Source organism: Drepanopeziza brunnea (genome assembly GCF_022702325.1).
Source record: "Drepanopeziza brunnea f. sp. 'multigermtubi' strain 214-2 chromosome Unknown ctg7, whole genome shotgun sequence".
In the NCBI taxonomy this organism is placed as follows: Eukaryota; Fungi; Ascomycota; class Leotiomycetes; order Helotiales; family Drepanopezizaceae; genus Drepanopeziza; species Drepanopeziza brunnea.
The window spans coordinates 2460894-2481904 of record NW_027094070.1 but is presented as its reverse complement, the minus strand read 5'-3'; the positions used below and the strand labels follow the sequence as shown (position 1 = coordinate 2481904).

Genomic DNA, 21011 nt, shown 5'->3' with positions numbered 1-21011 from the left:
CCAGTCTACCAGTAGTCTCCATCTACTACTATCTTCCTACGTACTGTATCAGCGGGGGACGAGCCAAGAGAAAGTAAGTTTCCTCGGAGCAAGCACCGAAAAAGGGGGGCGAGAAAAAAACCCAAAAAAAAAAAAAGACAAGAAGTGTCTATTAATCTGACTCGGTTGAGAAACTATCTAGCTCGGTTGAGAGTTGAGCCGCGGCTTGAGCTTGAGCTTGAGCTTGCACAGAGAGAAGGGAGAAAGAAAGAGAGAAAGAAAGAAAGAAAAGGGTTTAAGAGAGAGCACCAGATAGGAGGAGAAAGAAGTTAAGAGCGTGGGTGGGTGGTACCGAGCCTAATCGGCGCTCACGTATCTCCTATCTCCTATCTCACCCTACCAATTCTAGTTCTCGTATGCGACAGATTTGAATTCTATTTAGCATGCAAGCCTGCTGCCGCTGCTGCTGGAGGGACGAGCAAGGCCCCGGTCATTGGACACATCGAGAGTAGGTAGGAGACGGGGAGGGGAGTGAAACCAGCGGACGACCGACCGACGGCCGTCGAGGACCTTTGATGAGGAGTACCTGACTATATACATAATACACGACGAACGAGCGAGCGAGCGAGCGGACGGAAAGGACAGGGAGAGGGAAGGGCAGAGGGAGGGAAGGGGAGGGGAGGGGGAAGGCCAGAGACACTACTGTACATTCAGAAAAGCCGCGACGGAGGAAGCAGTCGCGTGAGCAGCCGACCAGAGAAAGAAGAGGGAAGAAGAAGCGTTGCCTTGGTGGAGGCGTGAGTGAGCGAGCACTGGTCGGCGGTAGATTTTGGAAAAGGAAAAAAAATATGTACACGGGAACGGTCCCTCGGGATAGAGGAGAGGAGAGGAGAGGCTGGCTGGCTGGCTGGCTGGGCGGGTAGGCCCGTTTTGCCGCCGCTCAAGTGCAGGCCTCTCCGCTGCCGCCGCCCTTCTTGATGGGGGTTCCCTGGTCGTCCTGCCTGTAGGAGCTTTCCTTCTCGCCCTGCTTGGATGGGGCGTTGGAGGGGGTTCCGGTCTCGCCGCCCTCCTTGGTGGGGGTGCCGGTCTCGCCCTCCGTCTTGGTGGGCGTCTGGCTCTCGTCCTGCTTGTAGGGGCTTTCTTGGTCCTTCTCTTTGGAGGGGTTTCCCGTCTCGCCCTCGTTTTTGGAGCCCTCCTTCTCGTTCTGCTTGTAGGAGCTTTCCTTCTCGCCCTCCTTGGATGGGGTTCCTGTCTCGCCCTCCTTCTTGGACGTTTCCTTCTCGCCCTCCTTTTTCGAGGTTTCCTTCTCGTTCTCCTTGTATTGGCTTTCCTTCTCGCCCTCCTTCTTTGAGGTTTCCTTCTCGCCCTCCTTTTTGGAGGTTTCCTTCTCGTTCTGCTTGTAGGAGCTTTCTTTCTCGCCCTCCTTGGATGGGTTTCCGGTCTCGCCCTCGTTTTTTGAGCTCTCCTTCTCGTTCTGCTTGTATTGGCTTTCTTTCTCGCCCTCCTTGGATGGGTTTCCTGTCTCGCCCTCCTTCTTTGAGGTTTCCTTCTCGTTCTGCTTGTAGGGGCTTTCTTTCTCGCCCTCCTTGGATGGGTTTCCTGTCTCGCCCTCCTTTTTCGAGGTCTCCTTCTCGTTCTGCTTGTAGGAGCTTTCTTTCTCGCCCTTCTTGGACGGGGTGTTGGATGGGGTTCCTGTCTCGCCCTCCTTGGTGGAGGTTTCTTTCTCGCCTTCCTTCTTTGTTGGGGTCTCGTTCTCCTTGTATTGGCTTTCTTTCTCGCCCTCCTTGGATGGATTTCCTGTCTCGCCCTCCTTTTTTGAGGTCTCCTTCTCGTTCTGCTTGTAGGGGCTTTCCTTCTCGCCCTGCTTGGATGGGGCGTTGGATGGGGTTCCTTTCTCGCCCTCCTTGGTGGGGGTACCTTTCTCGCCCTCCTTCTTTGTTGGGGTTTCCGTCTCGTCCTCCTTGTATGGGCGTTCTTTTCCACTCTCCACTGGTAGGTCGTAACCGGGACGAGGGTTAACAGGATACCCGTTGGTAGGAGGGTTCGTGGGGGCTGAACCGTATGAAGTGGTGAAGCGGGAACCGGTGTCTGGCTTTTTCTCGGGCGTTGTTGGATCGGGCGTTGTTGGATCGGGCGTTGTTGGATCGGGCGTTATTGGATCGGGCGTGGAGCCATTGTTGGCTCTGGAAGAAAAGACTTGGGCCACAGCGTCGTACGCGGGCTTCTTCTGGAGATCGGCGTCCCAGAGGAGAGCCTGTCCATAACCCTGGAACGTGGCATCGACCCAGGAGTATTTGTCAGTGTAATCCCAGATGGTGATGCCGATACAGGCAGAGGCATCTAAGCAAGTCTTGATAGCCTCAGCGTAATCAAGGGCTTGTTGCTCGAGCTTGTCAGGAGTACCGGGAAGTTCGATGCGGATGTCCAACTCGGTGATTGCAACTTCGAGTCCCAGCGCAGCGTATTTCTCGAAGTTGGCCACGATGTTTTCGGTGCTAGGCATTTTACCCGAGATGTAGTGCCCCTGTGCTCCAACACCATCGATTGGGGTTCCTTCGTTGACCATCTGAGTGACCAAGGCAAGGGCAGCCTGTTGCTTGGATCCGTCAAATTCGATGTTGTAGTCGTTGTAGCTGGCAGATCGTCAAGTCAGCAAATTGTGCCTTTGGGGCTTCTCGGCACTCGTCTCCGAAGTACACCGATCACGAAACAAGGCAGATCAGGACGTGATCAGGGCCGATCCACTTACTAGAGCTTGGTATCTGGGTCGGCAGCCCGGGCAGTCTCAAAGGCAATCTTGATGTACTTCAAGAGTGTTAGTCAGGATTCTGTAAACTTCGGAATCTGGGATCCTCCGAAGACCTCGGCTTCGAAAATATCCAGGGCAGAAGAAGGGAGATAGATGAGAAGTGGATGGATTTGTACATACGTCCTCGCCCATGGCTTTGTAGAATGGGCTGTCCCGATGTGCAGCAGCTTCAGTGTCGTCGAAGGCTTCGTTTACCACGTCCCATGCGTAGCACTGTCCCTTGTACTGTGTCACCACCCCAGTGATGTGGTCCACCAAGACCTTCTGGAGGGTTTCCCGCGTCCAAGTTCCTTGAGACACTGTAGATCGTCAGGAATAGAGCTGAGCGATAATACGAGAAGCGTCATACCCCATGATGGCAACTGGTTGTACCAGACCAAAGTGTGGCAACGCAATGTTTGACCATTCCCAGCGACCAAGTTCGCAATTTGATCGGCGTTTTCGAAAGAGAACCCATCCTGGGACTTTCCAATCGTATCCCACTGAATGTAGTCAGCAAGAGGCTATCTTCTTAATCAGAGCCAGTTGACAGACCTTTTGAGCGTTTCCAACGGTTATCATCGAGAACTCGGTGGTATCGGAGAGGATCGCAACATATGGCGCATCGTCCAATTCGTGGTTGTCTGTCGCCGATCCGAAGTATTTTAAGCCCTGCATTCAGTGAGACATGAAGGTTTATGGACTTGTTTGATACACTCACCGCAGCAATGGCCAGTGTGTTGAGTTGAGCGTGGGCTGCAGGCAACAAGAAAGGAAGAATGAGAGTGGTAGATAACATGATGAAAAGAGTGCGTTGCTAAACGACCGTGAATGTGGTTTGAGAGAACGTGAATGTCTGTTATCAAGAGAGTGTCAGCAGTACAAAGGAAACAGCGGCCAGCGATGTGATGTGACTGCGATCTTGTGCAAAGAAGCTGGGTCTGGGGGAGAGGAAGAATATATACGCTTATTCTACCGTGTACGACCCCGTCCCAGACCTACTCCCTAAAAGTACCCCGTCAATATCCTTGTTTCTTACGAATCAAGGATAAATTCGCCGATAAGAGACTCCTGAAAATTCTAAGCCTCGACAAGGATCTCTTTGGTATCCTTATGCTGGCCTCGCACGTATTGAAATCTAAAAAAAAAAGTCTCTTTAGATGCAACGACAACGAAGTTATTCTATAATTGCAAGTATGACCTTGGTCGTAGATCCGGAAATCGATTCTTCGCTTCGAAGCGAGAGCGGTAAATACTATATATCGAGCAGTCATATTTCCATATGTAGAGTGACAAAGTTGAAGGGAATAATACAAGAAACCAGGCGCAACAGAACTCCTTTCCTAATATGGCAAAAAGCCCGGGCGTGCACACTCGGTATCTTTACAACGAGATCGTACTGTATGCGCCTTGCCCGGATCACAACAACGCGTATCTATCTGGGCAGCTCTGCAAATAGAGCGACCAGGTCTTGCCAATGGGGCGGCTAGGGGGCGATGCACCATTCAAGCACCGATTTCATCCAATCTCTTAGGAATCAAGATGATAGCGAAAATGGAATGTTACAAAGGGCTTTGCCAGAGCCGTGTGGAAACCAGTAAAGTTACGCTCAGCATTTGAAGGATACTTGAAGTAGGCCAGCATCTGGTCTGTGCGATACAGTTGACAGTTACTCGTCTTCTAGCCTGGCCAAAAGTCGGGGGCTTCTAGTTACGGTAGGTCCCCAGTCATCTGATTCACTACTTACTCGTGCGGCCAGAGTAAGCATATCTTTTCCCCTGAGTTGATCTTCTTTAAACTAGGGACAGAAATTGCGATGCTCTGAATTGTACAACTACTACAACCAGAAGTAGTTCTAATATTTGGCTAAGCGTCATCAAATCCGACTGTGTATTTGGAAAGGTTTTCGATCTGGAGATACATAGATATGCCGGCCGCCCGAGTACGAGCCCTGACTCTTGGGTCCTTAAAGCTTCCGGCTCCCGGAGGTGTTAAAGTCGACCTGAAACGTTAATATACTCAACTTGGCGAAAGTCAACATGCGCCCGGACCATCCTCCACAAGTTTGTTGCCCCTTTCTCGATTTGTATATCCATTATATCCATTATTATACGGTGTGTGAATATGTATGCAATGTGCTCACTTGCGCTTGTCATGGTGTCTCTTTTGATCTCGAGCTCTTGATCCATCGATAGATATCCTCTTGTCCAAAGTTCTTCGTTACTTGATCAACATCTCCGAACAGATCGACCTCCATTGATTATTGTAGATCATATCAATATCTTCGAAACTGAAACGGCGACGTCACACTCACCTCGTACTCGATGTCGAAAAATAGAAGTCCACGAAACGAATTACATATCGGCCGTCATCAGGACCATGCTCCACGTGGTGCTCGCTAATTGTTGTACGTAGTCCGTAAGTAAGTACTACTATAACGAAGGGATCAACTCCCCCCTTCTGAAATCTGGGGATTTGACCCTTGAATTCCAAGATTTCCAGAGACCATAAACTGGGGAGCATCCGAGTCCCGGGAACAATAGGGCGCCGCTCACCCCCTTAAATCTAAATTTTAGCAATCACAATAATCTCCGGGTACGAAGAAGGTATCTGTCTCGTCTAAAAACGTGATTAGGGAAACCAGAAAGCGATTACATTAATAGCTAACGAATGAGGGACTTCAGCCCGGAAAACACCTCTACGGGATGCGACGTACAGCAGGGTATTGCGATGATTCAGGTTGAAACATTCTTTCGGGATCGGAATATATCCCTATTTATGTATGCATATACGGGACTGGAAACGCGGAAGTCTCTCTTGACGCCGGCGGCAAGGCTAGTCGTTACCATTATATTGCATCGCCAGCGCTACCTGCGGAAGCTAATTTTTAAGCTTTTGTTATCAGGTACGAAAAACGTTTGTTTATAAATAATACGAAAGTATCATATTTACAAAGCTCTATTAAAAACATCAAACCGAAAACAAAACAAAAGAAAAAGGCAACGCAAACCCGTCTACCTGACTCGTGACGGTAAGCCTTTCCATCTTTACTAAGCCGTGGATTTAATAAATCGGATCAGATCAGATCAGCTCACAGATCAGCTCAGATCAAATATAAGACGAAGCTTAAGGCGTCTCTGCGCATCGCAGATAATACTGTTAAGTACTACGTATGTAAAAAGGTATACCCACATACCAGGGTTACAAGAGCGAAACACCGCAAGGCGATTACAGATCTGCTTTTGCACAACAGTTTCTCAAGAAGCCACACGATTCTACAAGCGCCTCTGACGTTTACAAAATTCACCAAGTGCGAACCAGAGCTTCCGTCTCATAGTACGATAACTATTCCAATAATCATCAGAGCATGCGGCGGTGATTCAGGCCACGGGAGCCCTTCCCCGGATCCCTCGGAACATCAGCAAATCGATTACCACTACCTACCGTAGCTTTCTATGGAGTTGGCATGCTTACGGAGCTGCTAGCAGACCTGCCGACTCGGTTCTAGGTGACCTGGTAAAGACAGTACTCTCCCTCCCCCAGTATGAATAGTAGTCAGTGCGCTCGCTGACTTTTACCTGCGGGCTCTCGGTAACAGTCAGGACAGGCAAGTGTCCCAGGCCAAGCAAGTGTCCCAATCCACTTCATTTCCGATTGGAAAAAGCTATATTATACGATATTAGCTACATTCAAAAAACAGCTATCTATATAAAAACTCGATGATGAAATAGAGCTCGGTTGCTATACTTCGTTCCTCTACTTTTGAATACTATTACTCGTCGCGTTGTTGATCCATTCGAGTTGCAAATCGCATCAATTCTAGCTGATATTTTGATATTCCGAAGCTAATAATCGATAAGCTGCAAGCTTGCTACGCGTTTTTTTTTTTTTTTTCATGTTCAAAAAAAAACCAATCTTTTTTACGCAATAGGTATCATAATAATCAATACATATATTTGAGATTTGATAAGCTCGTAGCACGTCGTGACGCCGATACGGAAATACAACCCTCATTCCTATAGCTCGTTGCGTGGTAAAGCTATGCACGAGAGAAGCGTGAATTTTAAATGACTTTCAATGATTTCCAACCCAATTTGATATACTCTTTGAGATACCGGGTAGGACGCTTGCTTGTCTTGACTCGTCCCGAGAGCCGGCAGGTAAAAAAAAGTCGGCGCACTGACTAGGAAGTACTACGTACTAGTATATATACCTAGAAAGTATAATTCTGCAAGGGATCTTAACCAGGTCTTAAACCGACCAACTTACTACGTACGTACGTAGTACGTAGGTACGGTAGTAGTATAAGGATTCATTCAGCCTTGAAAAAAGTATCTTTGAGCCAGTATTGACTCTGTGCAATGGACTTGACCGGGCTTTAAGCAATTCAGAGATCGCCGCTCTACGATTCATAGAGCTAAACTAGGTCCGCGATATAGTATGATGCATATATATATATATATATATATATATATTTATGTATATACCTATCACTTCCCCGTCCAGCCCAGTAAACAACCGCTACATACATGCAGATCAGAATTTTCAGAGGAGATAGATAATAATTGGTTTATAAGTTATATGCTTCTTCACGTACGTATACCTAGGTAGCTATACACATTTGATTTCCCCCAATCTCCGATTCAGTAAGTGACTAGCCAGGTAATTGAATAGGGGTCTTGTAGTTTCGGCTCCGTTATGGGATCCTTCACATCGATATCTCGGTAATAGAGTGAAGGTTTTATTAGGACTGCAGAGGATTAATTTTCTAATGCATAGTCGATGTACATGGGTAGTGTGCTCCAAAGGCCTGCCGGCTGCCAAAACACTTGCGAGTCAGAGGAAAGTACCGAATCGTTGGCGCCTGGTCTCGATAGTCGTGTGAAGCCCTCTGCCATCGCAGATATTATGCCTAGCATCTTCCAAAGTCATGCGCCCTGACTTTTCAGAGGACTGTAATCATCGCGCCGTTGGTGAATGCGAGAACACGCTTGGGGTTTGGAGGGGCTAATCAAGGATACTTATCCACGAGAAATTGGCAATGAAGAACAGATTGGCGAAAGAGAAATCCGACGAGAGGTGAGAGAAAGGTGGTCAAACTCGGATTTTGATGGTGGAATATATTTTACAGTAAACGTACGAGTAAATATATACAGGTTAGTTACATTACAATATCTATTATTTTGAATCCCTCCCATTCCCACCACTCCCGCTTGTTGAGATCTGATTCCAATGTTGGAAGAAAAACATAGCGAGACTCTTAACCAGCCTGGTACAAGAAAGGACCAGCAGCTACGTGAGGGTTGACGTTGCTCAGGTTGAAGGAGGTGTATGGCAGGTTGTTATCGGTAAGAGCGATAAACATGGTACCTGCGAAAAAAAAAACCAAGTTAGTCACAACCTTCCAGAAAAGTCAGGCACGAAAAGAAAAGAAGGAGAAGAACTTTACCATTGATAGCCGGGTCTCCCTCGTAGGTAGAGACATCGGGCTGGATCGTCTGGCCAAAGTTTGTGCCGTTGGACGACGAGATGTTGGTCAGTGGCGAGTAGGTGATGTTCAGCTGGCTGACCCAGAGGACCCATTGCGGCGCGCCCGCCTTGGTGTCCGTGACGTAGGAGTTGTTGGGCCCAACGGCCTTGCCCGGGTTCTCCCAGCTGAGGAAGACCTTGCGGCCGGGGAACGAGAGCGGGATGCTGCGGTTCTGGGAGATGGCCGCCGAGCAGTCGAAGCCCGTCACGTTGGTGCCGATGCACGACTCGGCCTTGGGGACGTCTGAGCCGGGGGCCGCCGGGCCGAAACCCGTCGTCTCGTTGAAGCCCGTCTGCGTGGCGTTCATGCGTGCGCTGTTGGGCTGGTTGAGGACCGTCAGGGCCGGGAAGTTCTGCCACGCCAGCCGCTTGCTGTTCGCCGGGCACGAGGAGATGTAGGGGGCGAGCAGGGTCCAGGCCCACGACTGGGGGATGCCAGTCTCGAACCAGACGGGCATGGGGAACAGGCCGGCGAACTGGCGGAAGATCATCTGCTGGCGGGCCTCGGTGGCGATGGACTGGTCGAGCAGCTGCGCGACTTCGCGGGAGTCCAGGTGCGCTTGGAATCCCCAGACGCCGGACTCGCCGAAGCGGGTAAGCTTCTGCGTGAAGTCGAAGGCTTCGTGCACCGTGGTGAACGGGTAGTTGTAGGTACACTGCGGTGTGGCGCCTCCCGGACCGCCGAGGAGGTTAGACAGCAGGGTGGCGTGTCCGGATTCCTGGTCGGCCATGAACTGGATGAGGAAGCGGTCCGATGGTGTCAGACCGGCCGCCGTGAACTCCTCCTCGGAGAAGGTGGCGAGGATGTGGTGGAACAGATCCAGCTCGATCCATTCCTGGTACAGGCCCAGCAGGATCGACTCGTAGTCAAAGTCAGACTGCACGCGGTATACGGGCTCGGTCCCGTTGGTGCCCAAGCCGCCGGCTGGCTGGTACGGGATGGGTTGTTGGTTGTGGAGGGTCCCATCCGGGCTGTAAATCAGCTCCTTGGGGTTGGGGGGCAGCATTGGGATGGCAGTGCCCGCGGGCGCGTTAGAGACGGCACCGGTGGTGGTGGGTGTGCCGGTGTAGGGACCGTGGGATGTCACTCCCGTCACTTGACTGCTGACGACGGGAGGAACCGCGTTGGTTGCTCCTGGAATCTCAGACGCGGGAATGCCCGCGTAGGCCGCAGCTGAGGCGACGGCGGCGCTGTTGACCGAAGGCTTCTGAGGATACGAGTAGTATCCGAACGGCGATGCCATGGATGCGGCTGAAGTAGTGACGCTGCCGACGACAGAAGTAGAGGTGGGTACTTGCACCTGGCCATCACGGACTTGTGCAATCTGCGGGAGAGCAAGAGCAGACGCTGCGGCACAGAAGCCCGCGGCACATCCTGCCTTGAAAAGCATCTTGAGAGTTGTTGCGAGAAATGATGTTAGCTGACGTCAAGTGTTGAGAAGGAGCGTGAGTGTCCTTCATATACTTTTGTTGTCGGACTGCAAGCACTGAAGAGCCGTTACTAGCATGCTATTATGTCATTGCCACTCTGGCGATAGGTGGGTGGGCTTTCGAATTGATGACGCTCATAAGTAGCAGAGCGCTCTGGAGGCGGGGAGGGCTTTCTCTCTTTCTCCTCCCCGTCGTGGCCAGTTGACGGTGAGTTCTTGATTGGTTTGTGATAGAAATCCTGGAATCCTGGACTCGGAAGAGTCATTGGTGTAGGTAGGCGTGCACATAGAACGCATATACATCCGGACAGATAGATACACTTCAATTCGCTAACCGAGACTTTCTCCCCAGCAAGGCAGCCATCCTGGTAAGCGAACAAAACAAAGGAAGATGCGCGGAAAAGCCTTAACGGTGCAGAACCATAAACACAGCAATGATGTATGTCTGTACATGTACGAGCGAGCACAAGGTTCGAGCGCCACGGTTTGTTGCATATGGCCATGAAACGAAAATGAAATGAATGATTTTCGCCGCGGGCAAGGTTCAATCAAGCGTCATATCATCTGCCATCAGCTATTGAGTCCCCTTGCCCTGTGTGAGCACCGATATCAACATCAACAAAACACCCGCACACTGGATGATGATCATGACGCATAGATCATTGAGCCCGCTCTCGGACTTGACGACTGGATTCGGTTCGGCTCGGCTCGGCTCGGTTCGGCTCGGTTACGAAGAGCCGGGATGCATGCACCCTATTTACCATCTTCTGCATCGGGAGCTGTTCTTGACGATCGTTACGTCGTACCTGAGCCGGATATATATGTACAGGTACCGGTACAGTACCGTATATCAAAAGCTTGCATTAAATAACCGAGCTTTCTAATGGAGTTTTTACCTCCTACTACGTACCTTCAGCTTACCAGAGCGGTCACCTCAGCAAGCCTTTTCTCCAGCTGTGCTGTCTCGTCTAATTGTCAGATCAATCATCATCATCTCAAGTCCCAAGCAGAATCAATCACTCACTCACCCAATTAATTACCTTGTTTATTGAGAACACAAACCTGCTGGTGCAACGTTAGACAGCCGGAAGTAGCTAGCTTTCTTTCAATGAAAAAGACCTGTCCGTCCGTTAGTGACGTACTCGGTCTCGATCTCGATTTCTAATCTTGAAAACGTAACGTCACGCCACGCCATCACGGATGTCAGATCAGATCATCTCGAACCCTTTAATCTGCATCGGATACAGATGAACTCGACCAAGTTCGGATTATTCTTCCCCTGCATTCTTCCTTGTCCACTTTTTACGTCCCTCCTCCCTCCTCCCTCCTCCTTCTTCGCCATGATGAAACATCTCTTCCACTCGCTTCCGACGCCGAGTACAGTAAATCAATCGTAGTAACGAACCATTCTCTCACGAATTGCCTCTCTCACCATAAAATGTTACAGGTGAGAATTTCATGCGTGTCGTCTCTCCCTGCTCAAGTAAACCATATATCAGACAAATGTAAAACCTCCTCTCCCAATCCCCAATTCTCAATTCCCAGCCGCACACAAAGCATGCATCCCACCCAGCCTAAACGCTCAATGACAAAGTACTTTTTCTTTCCCATCCAAGAATCACGCTGCAGTCCCTCAAACGCCAATTTTCCCACATAATTTCCACCCAAAATCAAATCTCAAGTCAGATATTTCCAACCTCTTTAATACCACCTAGCCCCTCCCAACACTCTTCTTCTCCTCCTTCTTCGCATCCTCAGTCGCAGCAGCTTCCGCCTTCGCCGCCTCTTTGGCAGCCAGCTCCGCCACTTTCCTGTCTTTCTTCTCGCCTTCTTTCTTGCCGATGTTTTGGACGCCGCCTGCTCATCCTTTAGCAGTGGTCAGTTTGCGAAGTAAGGTCTGAGGAAAGCGGGAGAAAACGTAGCTCACCTCGTCCAAAAACCCGGACATCACTCTGCGGCTTAATCTTTGGCACTCCACCGGCGTGACTATCACCACTCCCACTCTCCGCACTCCTCCACGTGCCCGCCATACTCGAGGGCCCATACGGCTGCGATGCCTGAAAATGGTACCCAGGACCTCCAGATAACGTAGGGCTCCTCTCATCTACAGGAGACTGCCGGTACGTCTGCAACGTGTCTGATCGACCTGGTCTCTGTGGAAACGGAGAACATGAGCCATTTTCGAAGACAGTAGGTTGATCCGGCTCCGAGCGACGACTTGTGATCCCGTGGCCTGCGCCGAAAGGGGAGGATCCGCCAAGCAGAGGCTCGTCACCGTCTCCAATAGCATCGACCTGTTCGCGGAGGCCAGAGTACGCGGCCTGAAGGCGTGTATACCGCTTCAAGAGATGGTTATACGACATCTGGAGCTCGTTGATTCGGTGGCGGGAAGCAGCCATAGCGGTGTCAAGAAAAACGTGGCTCAGATGTGCTTTCTCGGGCTCCTCGCTCCGGAAAGAGGCAGTATCTTCTTGGCTGCGGATGTTTTCTAGCTCGGCTTCAAATGATGCTCGGGCTTTGGCAAGCTCGGAGTCGCGGGCCAAGATTTCCATTTCCAGAAGGTGGGCGCGGTTGAGAGCGGCTTCCTCTCGCTCTTTTGCTCGGTCGCCTTCGCGCGCGCCGACTTCTAGTTTGACGATTTTCTTGGACATCCCGTCAACATCTTTGCGTAGGCGTTCTAGTTCGTCGAGGTTACTCTTCACGCTCTTGACTGTTTGGTCTGCATCGGTTGCCCGACGCTCAGCCTCGACGATGATAATCTGGAGCTTGTTGTTCGATTCTCGGGAAGTGGTGAGGTCGCCGACAAGCCTTTCCCGTTCCAGATTCCACTTCTTCTGCTCCTCTCGAAGTACTCGCAGCTTGGCAGTGAGATCAGCTTCCCATTTTCTGGCATGAGTCTTGGATTTATCGGTCTCCTTCCTCAACTGGGTGTTCACTTTTTTAGCTTCTTTAAACTTGGCTTTCAGCCCACGGTTGTAGTTCAAGAGATGCTGCGTCTCCGCCTCTAATCTTGCTTCGCGGATCTGCTGTCTGTGAATCTTGCCGATATGTGACAGATGTTGCTGCTTGAGATAACGTTCAAAATTCAGATCATTCTTTAACAGCTGAATCTCGCGTTGAAGGTATGCAACTTTCAGCCCGCTGGCAGCAGTAGTTGGTCGCAGTGACGGAGATCTGGGAATGGTGTCTCGCGTCAACGAATCGAGAAAAGCATTGACATGGGATGGAACGTTGTTGCCAGAAGCAGGCAGAGAACCCACTGAGTCGTTGGTCACCGCCTGGTAAAGACTTCCCCGAGTGGAAATCTGCGTGTTCGGCATGTCAGAAAGCTGGCTGGGAGGAGACCCAATCCGTTGTGGTTGGATTGTCGGGCTCTCTTGGTGCTCTAGAGGTCTCAGGATAGGAGATTCGGCATCCGAAGGCATTGACTGTGATGTCTGAGAAAGCTTACGATGCAGGCTGAGACCAGATGAAGGACGATATCCCTCTGGTGTGACGACGGCTGTTGATCGGGTATCCCGCCAGCTAGTGGCTCTGGATTGAGAAGCACTGGGTGGCTCAGAATCAAGCAGGGGCTGGTCAGGAATATCTGCATTCTGCTCAACTTTTTTGACCGGTCCTCTTAGTCTGGGAGCATGCTCGTGGCCATCCTCGCTGGGAACATACAGAGCCATGCATTCAGCAACAACATCCGGAGCCGAACTTTTCTGCCAACGCTTTTTATCCGTAAGTTCAGAGTCTATAGTCAACATGAAGAAGTTCGGATGCATTAAATGGACCTGTCTGAAGGGTTCCGATCTTTGTTGGATATCCCTAGGCTCGATAATCAAATCGTCGGCTCCTGGAAACCTGGCATGTCGCAGGTATCTCTGGGGTTTTCGGATGTAGCTCATGAAATTCAGAGGATATAAGCCGTACAAGAACGTAAAGTAATGAAGCAGTTCTGGAACGGTTTCGTCTTCGGAATCCAGCAAAAAGGCAAGTTTTTTCCATTTCCCCGTTTGATTGGGGCTTTGCTCATTCTCACTATCCGGGTCGTCCTCAGCTGTGGAAGGAATAGGATCCACAATTCGGCGTTCCTTGTCCCAGAAAAGCATTCGACGATAGATATTGAACAGTGCGGGAAGATATTGGGAAGAAGCATTCGGTATATGTGGTAGGAACATGATTAATGCCGTCATTGCCAGCGATATAGACCTTGTGGAGGTATCGATTTGGAGGCATCGTAGAAGATTGTCGAAAAGAGGAGTTTGCAGCATTTGATGAAGATGTGGAGGTTGGTGTCTGAAGAACTCGCAGAGAAGTGAAAGAGCCAGTATTCGGCTGCCCCTCTGGATGAAGAACTTGTCGATCGTCGTCAGGAGGTCCTGGTACAATTTAGCACCCCCATAGACCTGACAGCCCAAATAAGTCATACCTTCGGTCTTTTCTTACCAAATGCAAGCAAGATCGATTGGATCTGCGTTTCCACGAACTTCGCATGATCATTGAACTCCTCCAATGCCAGTTTGGATTTGGCAAGCCATGTGGACATCAAACTATCTGCCACCGCATCACTGGTCGCCTTTGCCTCTTTCAAATGCTCCTCCTCCTCCTCATCGTAGATCAAGATTCCCAGTAATGTGTCCCTGGCCTCGGATGCCAATCCTTTTTCTACGCCCAGGTGTAGAAAAATCGGTCCATTGAGTTTATCCCACCACTGAAGCAGCCTGCCGGAACCTCTGATGTTCGGCTTCAAGGTTCGCAGGATGTTCAGGAACGGCGCGAGACGGCTGGGATAGTCGAGGATGGACCTCTGGTAGACAATCAGCAACTCCTCTTGCAGGCGCTGGGAGTCGGAGTCTTCGTAGACAGCATGTTTATCGAGATATGCGTTTATGACTTGGCTTAGATCGTCCGGGAGAGGAAGAGCTAGGGTGGGGGCGGAGGCAGTGATAGACCTTGAAAGCTCTTTTAAAGACCTGTGGGTGGCATTATCTTTCAGTAAGTATGCGACGAGACTGGATCAGCGGTTGCACTAACCCGGAAGACATGGTTGGGCAACTCGCTATTCTATCGTGCCAGAAATAGGTACCGGTACTGCTTTCGCGCTGACCTTTCGAGGTACGGCGCTGTACCTGGACCTGGACCTGGACCTGGACCTGGACCTGGACCAGTACCAATACCGTGCCCGTATTGTACGGATATATGCGCTTCGACGCAGTGCGGGCGCGGGAGCGGGAGCGCGGGGTGAAAGAAAGCTCTGACAGCTTGGAGAGGTGAAGCGGGCTGCTGCAGGCTGGCCGAGAGACTTGATAGCAGCAGGCCTGGGCCCAGTATACCCTCAATTTACCCGGGCCGCATAAACATGAGGCTATTCAGACCAGAAGGCGTCGGCGTACAGACTCGGTATCCGGTGATTGTGCTATTTGTTACATCTTGAATCAATGCTCCAAGGACAAGGGAACTCGAGGTCTTTCCGCTGGCAAGCGATAAGATCTCTTATCGCCGACCTGACCGACGTTGTCCCGCTCAACGACATGGGATTTCAGTCAAACATCACTTTAACCCATTGGTAACGAATTTCTCTAATGTTGACTATAACAGTATATCAATCACAATTTGATATTTGAATGCTGTTGAATAAAATATGAGCCTTTTTCGCTTCTCCTTATCTTTTCCTACCAACTGAGATCATTCTATACTGCATCAAAGCTAAGAGAAAGAGGGAAAAAATTACATACATTATCTATAGTTAGCAACCAACTGGTTCTTGTTGAAGGGCAATATTGCTATCACATCTGAATAACCAGATAGCTAGAGAATAGGGTGTCACATATACGACCTGTACAGACGCGGCGCGGCCGTCAAATGCCAGCCAGTTTCAGCACTAGATGGCCAAATCAAAAGTTTCAAGACTCACAAGTCCAGTCAGGAACCGACATCAATTGAATCATATTGAAAGCGGTGGACGGATCTTGATAAGCGAAGTAAAACTGAGTGCGAAAGCTCAAATATCTCAGCAATGGTCGTTGAACTCATAGATGCCGAGCTCGAACGCTACAGCTAAGCTGTAGATCAATCAACAGGAATCGAGTGCCCGGCTAATTCAGCTCACAGTGTTGAGCCCCTTTCAAGCCCTTCCTTGCGCCAGGGGACGAGAGCTGTGCGTGGGAGTGCACAGGTGTGTCTATTCAACTGGCATTACTCCAAGTACATCCCAATCCCGAATCTGCATGCTGGTCCCGTGTAACTACTTAAAAACTCCCAGGTGCGGGAGTCGACTTTCACGAACCTTCCCAAAAGTTATCCGACAGCTGTTTGCGAGGCCGCGGAGGTACAATGCCCCTATACGTCGGAATAGCCACAGAACTGTTTTCCAAGAAGTTATCCGGCAGCTGTCTGCGAGGTCGCGGAGCTACGATGCCCTCATACATCGGAATAACCACTGAACTATTCTCCAACACCGGTGGCAGGCCCGCCGAGTCGAACAACCTTTTGGTAGAGTAGATCTCCGCATGCTTCGCCAGGACCACATCCGCCTTCGCCCAAGTGGACCCCGCCATGCCGCCCCAAGCCACGTCGTCCAAATCCATCGCATCCTCCCGCGGCTTCTCCAACACGCTGAACAACCTGCTGGTGTAGCTCCTCGCGCCGCTGTTAAAGGAGGAGACCGGGCCGCCCACAAACTCTCGGATGTCCTCGAACACCACGAGCAACTCGCCAAACACCTGGCTCTCCAGAAACACAATATCCCTGGTGGCGTTGCTTTCCTTACGGATTGCCACGTAGTCTCGGAATGCCCTCAGAGCGACCTCTGCATCTGCGATGCTCTGCGAGCACTCGGCCTGTTCGCCATATCCCTGGTGGAGGAGGGCGGAGAGGATGTGGTACAGGAATTCGTGGTAGGTATCGCCAGCTGCCTTGCGGGAGGCGATCCCCGACGCGAGGAGGCTGGGCAGCGGTTCCAGGTCTCTGTATGTGAAGGAAATGGTGATCTGCAGCTTTGTTTAGATGTTTCTTTGTTGTTGATGGGGCCATCTTCAGGGGTTTGTTTACTTTCTTCGCTTCCGTGGTTAGATCTCCGCCTACGAAACAATCAAACTTTGTAGAGGTTGACATTTTGGACGTTGAATGTGGATGCTGCCAGTCTGGATCCTAAAGTTCAAAGACTGTGAAAACAACTGCATGTGGAAAATTCCTTCTATAGAATGTTCCGGATGGACGCGCTGGCGTAGTGTTGAGTCGAAAGGGGTTAAGCGAGCATGTATCGCTGAAAGTCAAGCAAGCCGTAATGATATCACAACAGCTTTCTATCTAGGGTATAGTGATCTTACTGTGTCATAATTTTCGATAATTATTAGCATTGATTAGACATCAGATGCGTTTGATCGACGAATAATCGAGCGTCTATGCTTCCGACTGAGAGCGGCTTCAAGATGCAATACAAGAAAGTCGCTCTACCTTAACTCATGCCAGTGCTCATATATGATATATGATATTGAAAGGAATATTGAAACTGAAATAAATGTAACATGTGACTTGCAAGTGGAAGAAAGGGCACTATATCAATACAAAGATATTCAAAACGGCTACTGGCCTCCTGGTTTGGCTAATCAAAAAAATACAGCAGATGAATGAAGAAGGTTGAAAAGAGCTTCCAGCTAATCTGGTTTGAATATCCACGTTGGATTATCGCTTATGCCTCTGAGCTAAGAAATCTTCATCACTTAACTGTATTTCTTACTGATCCTAGCCAGCTAGCGACTCTAATACAACCGCTGTTAAGAATATCGCTAGCGTTGCGTTGCTTTGAGATATCAGACATATCAATATGCTTATAATAGATAAAAATCGTATCTTCCAACAAGGACAACTCTATTTAATAACCTCTTTGGCGGTAGATACAACTACCCATACTCTGTCAGTACTTTCGTACCATGTCTGGAGCACGAGTCTGGGCCGATCCTTGTACGGAGATGAATCCCAGCGGTCCCTCTGCCAAGGACCACTGAAAGTTTTCAAGGAATGTATGAATAGGAATTACGACGCAAGCAGATTGACTAAATCCTAGTATCTACCACTATACTGCTTGAAATCCTTGTTGGAGGGGAGAACTATAGTACGAGCCGGTGTCTGTGTCTTGGTGATAATAGCCGGAACCTCACGGGATATCACCCATACATATGCACACGTTCAAACCCCCGAGAAAGCAGGTACCGTCACCTCCCCACCATGCCTCCAACCCAACTTCAAAATCGAAAGATAATCTCTATTTCGAAAATCACAAAGCAAATAATCATCTCTTATCTATAAAAGCACACACAAGCCCGCATCAACCAAGGCACCAATAAATAAAAATACACAGATAGAGGTACTATAGTACGAACCTAGGTCTAAGCGGAATAAGCGAGGTACAAAAGACCAAAACAGAGAAAGGTGACTGTGACCAATTGCTTTCGTATTAAGCGGAAAAGGAAACGACAACTTACTTTCTTTAATTGATTTCTGTGTTATCAATTCGCCATAGAGTATGGCTAGCTATAGGGTTTTCGAGATTCAAAGACGTAGTAAGTGATTACGAAAACCCGGTTCTCGCTGTCGTAAGTGCGAAGCAACTAGCAAGACATCTGTTGGCATGGGTAAAGTATACGTAGCGACGATGTGAAAGTTACAAGGTGGATATTAGTTTCGAAAGATTTGATATGTTATTCAAGTGCGGGTATCTGGAATTCGGGCTGAAAATGTGCACATAGATATTGAAGTAGAATTGAAATGAAAACGCTGCTCAAGTGGGGTGGGCGGCTTATGTACACGCAAACTTCTTGTTCTTGATGCAGATATCGCAACGTAGTCTGCTGGTATTGAAAATCATGTAAGTGTGTATACAAATAGCGAATGTTTATGTAGTCTATTCATCTACATTGTTGTACGACGGATATGCTATAAGCTGTGGCTCTATTGTCTATCTAGGTATAATCATCATCATCATTATCATCAGCAAGTCCGAGCACCCAAGACAGACCCTCCCTCAAAGCTTCCCCGTCGCCCACCCAACCCCTTTCAATTCAGCTAGTCAAAGCAGATACTCATCGAACCAAGTAACTGCCTGCAAGAACGCCTGCTCCTTCGCAAACCGTTCCTGCTTCTTGCTTGGATCGCACCGCACGGAGAAGCCGTGCACGACCCCGCTGAACAAATTGAGCTGGTACGGCTGCTTCGTCTCGATGAGGAGCTCCTCGGAGCGGTGGCGCTTCTCCGTTGGGAAGATCTGGTCGGTTTCCGCGGCTGCGATAGACAGCGGGCCCTTGATGGCCGAGAGCTCGGACTCCTCGACGAAAGAGGGGTGTGCGACGAAGCCAACGTCGATACCCTTGCCGGTTGGCATGAAGCGGATGACGTATTTGGCACCCTGTTCATTGCCAGTCAACATTGATATAAATATCCCGGATTCTGTGATGTTCAAGTGGTATTGTTTAGATGATGTTGAAAGAGAGAGAGAGGGGACTTACAAAACAGTACCCCACAGCGCCAATCCTCTTGAAACCCTTCTCCTTCAAGAACGCAATGCTGTTCCTCACAATCGGGTCCACCGCCTCCCACGTATGCGGATTATTCCCCCCCGTCCCCTTGGTCAGCCAACCCGTGAAATCAAAGTCAGCTGGTCGGTTCAGGCTCAACGGATCGCCGTTAAACAAGTCCGGGATGACCGTGTAATAACCATTAGCGGCGAATTGGTCGGCCATGAGTTGCGAGTTCTGCCAGATGCCGATCACGTCGGGCAGGAAGAGGATCGCCGTGTCGGCGTGAACGGTCTTGCCTGTGGCGGGGGCTTCATAGGCGTCGATAGAGCCGATTTTGATGGAGGTGCCTGTGGGCGTGCCTCTACATAAATCATTGTTAGTTTGAGATTCATTGTGATAGCAGGCCAAAGACCAATGCGGGAAAGGGGGAAAGTCAACAAGAGCAGAGCTTGGGACTTACTCATGCTTGACCCCAATGGTGCAGCAAGTAGATGGAGGGTTAGACGCCATATTTTCGGTCAATTTGAATATTATGTATTCTCTCTTGTTGATCTTCCAAAGTCAAGTTATCCAGGGTTTTACAAAGATTTCGTGGTGGTTCTGAGAATGAAGTAGCTGGACTCGAAGGAGGGGCACGTATAACCCCAACCTGCTTTGTAATGTTGACGTATCTCGCCTACGGAGCAAAGATTACCCGAGTCGAGTCAAAAGCGGGTCCATCTCATACCTCCGTAGATACACGAGGCTGAAAATAACAAGCGCGCGCCTAATCCACCCAAAGATTTCGCCGTCTAAAGCTCATGTACGGAATCAATAATTGATGGGAACTGGCTCCTAACCACGCCAATTCAAAAATCAGCAACCATGAACCGAGTTCCCACCCGTGCAGGCCGTTTCCGTCTCGGGACCAAAGAAATATACCTGTACTTTCCCTTTGTCCCTCCCATCTGCCTACTCCTAACAGCTTACAGACCGAACTTCACGCTCACCCTCCTTCGCACGCCCGAGCTCCCACCCACCACTGCCTCCTTCGAGGTGCCGCTTAACCTCAACAAGCTTGATATCCGGGACTACTTATGGAACGTGTACGGGGTGCAGGTCCTGGGTGTGCGGAGCTATATCCAGCAGCAAAAGGTGCGGCAGGACAAGCCCGGAGCGCAGCGTGTCGCGCAGCGGAAGTGGTACCGGCCGCGCGCGATCAAGCGCATGCTGGTTGAGATGGAGAAGCCGTTTGTGTGGCCAGCCGAGCCGGAAAATTTTGACCCGTAGGTTCTCTGATTGCATCCCTGTTCGTTCGCTGGACTGCATGTTTCAATTGGTGGTTGAAGGAGATGATTCATAGGAAGGGGGGACTGTTGATGATGTCTTTTACGTTTACGTTGGGTGTTAGGATGTGCTGCTAATCAGGGGAATTTACAGATGGGATAAGAAGACGTTCGATGCCGCGAAGAAAGACCGCGAGCAGACTTCAGAGGTGTATAACCCCGAATACAGACTCAAGCCTGCGCGGGACCGGGAAAGTATTGCGGAGCAGGCCAAAAGTTTGTTGAAGGGCGAGACTACCTGGCAGTCGGATCCGTATTCGACACGTGCACAGAGGAATGAATGGGTGGATGATGGGGAGCCGGTTGAGGTTGATCAACATGTCGAGGTGCCGAAATTGGAAAAAGTATGAGGAGAGGAGTGACATGATTGACGAGACCTGTTTGTATTAATATGGACTGACTTTAAGTCTGGGGAGCCGAGCTGTACAACGTGTATAAGACATAAGTTGTGGTACGA

At 49.8% G+C, this 21011-nt stretch overlaps 6 protein-coding genes across 6 annotated transcripts; 1 reads left to right on the top strand and 5 right to left on the bottom strand.

The window, feature by feature from the left end:
• Positions 1 to 919: 919 nt before the first annotated feature.
• On the bottom strand, positions 920 to 3566 carry L3040_005060 (uncharacterized protein; the record flags this gene model as incomplete). The annotated part of the gene is made up of 6 exons (XM_007292145.1): positions 920 to 2612; positions 2729 to 2784; positions 2909 to 3087; positions 3138 to 3270; positions 3323 to 3439; positions 3489 to 3566. 6 exons carry the CDS (start codon positions 3564 to 3566, stop codon positions 920 to 922), a joined length of 2256 nt encoding a protein of 751 aa, XP_007292207.1.
• A 4461-nt stretch (positions 3567 to 8027) lies between these two features.
• On the bottom strand, positions 8028 to 9687 carry L3040_005059 (uncharacterized protein; the record flags this gene model as incomplete). The annotated part of the gene is made up of 2 exons (XM_007292144.1): positions 8028 to 8137; positions 8217 to 9687. The coding sequence occupies 2 exons, from the start codon at positions 9685 to 9687 to the stop codon at positions 8028 to 8030; spliced, it is 1581 nt and encodes a 526-aa protein (XP_007292206.1).
• A 1750-nt stretch (positions 9688 to 11437) lies between these two features.
• L3040_005058 (uncharacterized protein) lies at positions 11438 to 14759 on the bottom strand (the record flags this gene model as incomplete). The annotated part of the gene is made up of 4 exons (XM_007292143.1): positions 11438 to 11583; positions 11654 to 14093; positions 14144 to 14687; positions 14749 to 14759. The coding sequence occupies 4 exons, from the start codon at positions 14757 to 14759 to the stop codon at positions 11438 to 11440; spliced, it is 3141 nt and encodes a 1046-aa protein (XP_007292205.1).
• A 1233-nt stretch (positions 14760 to 15992) lies between these two features.
• Positions 15993 to 16827, bottom strand: L3040_005057 (uncharacterized protein; the record flags this gene model as incomplete). The annotated part of the gene is made up of 2 exons (XM_007292142.2): positions 15993 to 16703; positions 16765 to 16827. The coding sequence occupies 2 exons, from the start codon at positions 16825 to 16827 to the stop codon at positions 15993 to 15995; spliced, it is 774 nt and encodes a 257-aa protein (XP_007292204.2).
• Positions 16828 to 18781: 1954 nt separating this feature from the next.
• L3040_005056 (uncharacterized protein) lies at positions 18782 to 19739 on the bottom strand (the record flags this gene model as incomplete). Its single annotated transcript, XM_007292141.1, has 3 exons — positions 18782 to 19117; positions 19218 to 19590; positions 19690 to 19739. The coding sequence occupies 3 exons, from the start codon at positions 19737 to 19739 to the stop codon at positions 18782 to 18784; spliced, it is 759 nt and encodes a 252-aa protein (XP_007292203.1).
• A 354-nt stretch (positions 19740 to 20093) lies between these two features.
• On the top strand, positions 20094 to 20904 carry L3040_005055 (mitochondrial 54S ribosomal protein uL23m; the record flags this gene model as incomplete). Its single annotated transcript, XM_007292140.1, has 3 exons — positions 20094 to 20152; positions 20201 to 20494; positions 20649 to 20904. 3 exons carry the CDS (start codon positions 20094 to 20096, stop codon positions 20902 to 20904), a joined length of 609 nt encoding a protein of 202 aa, XP_007292202.1.
• Positions 20905 to 21011: the final 107 nt, after the last annotated feature.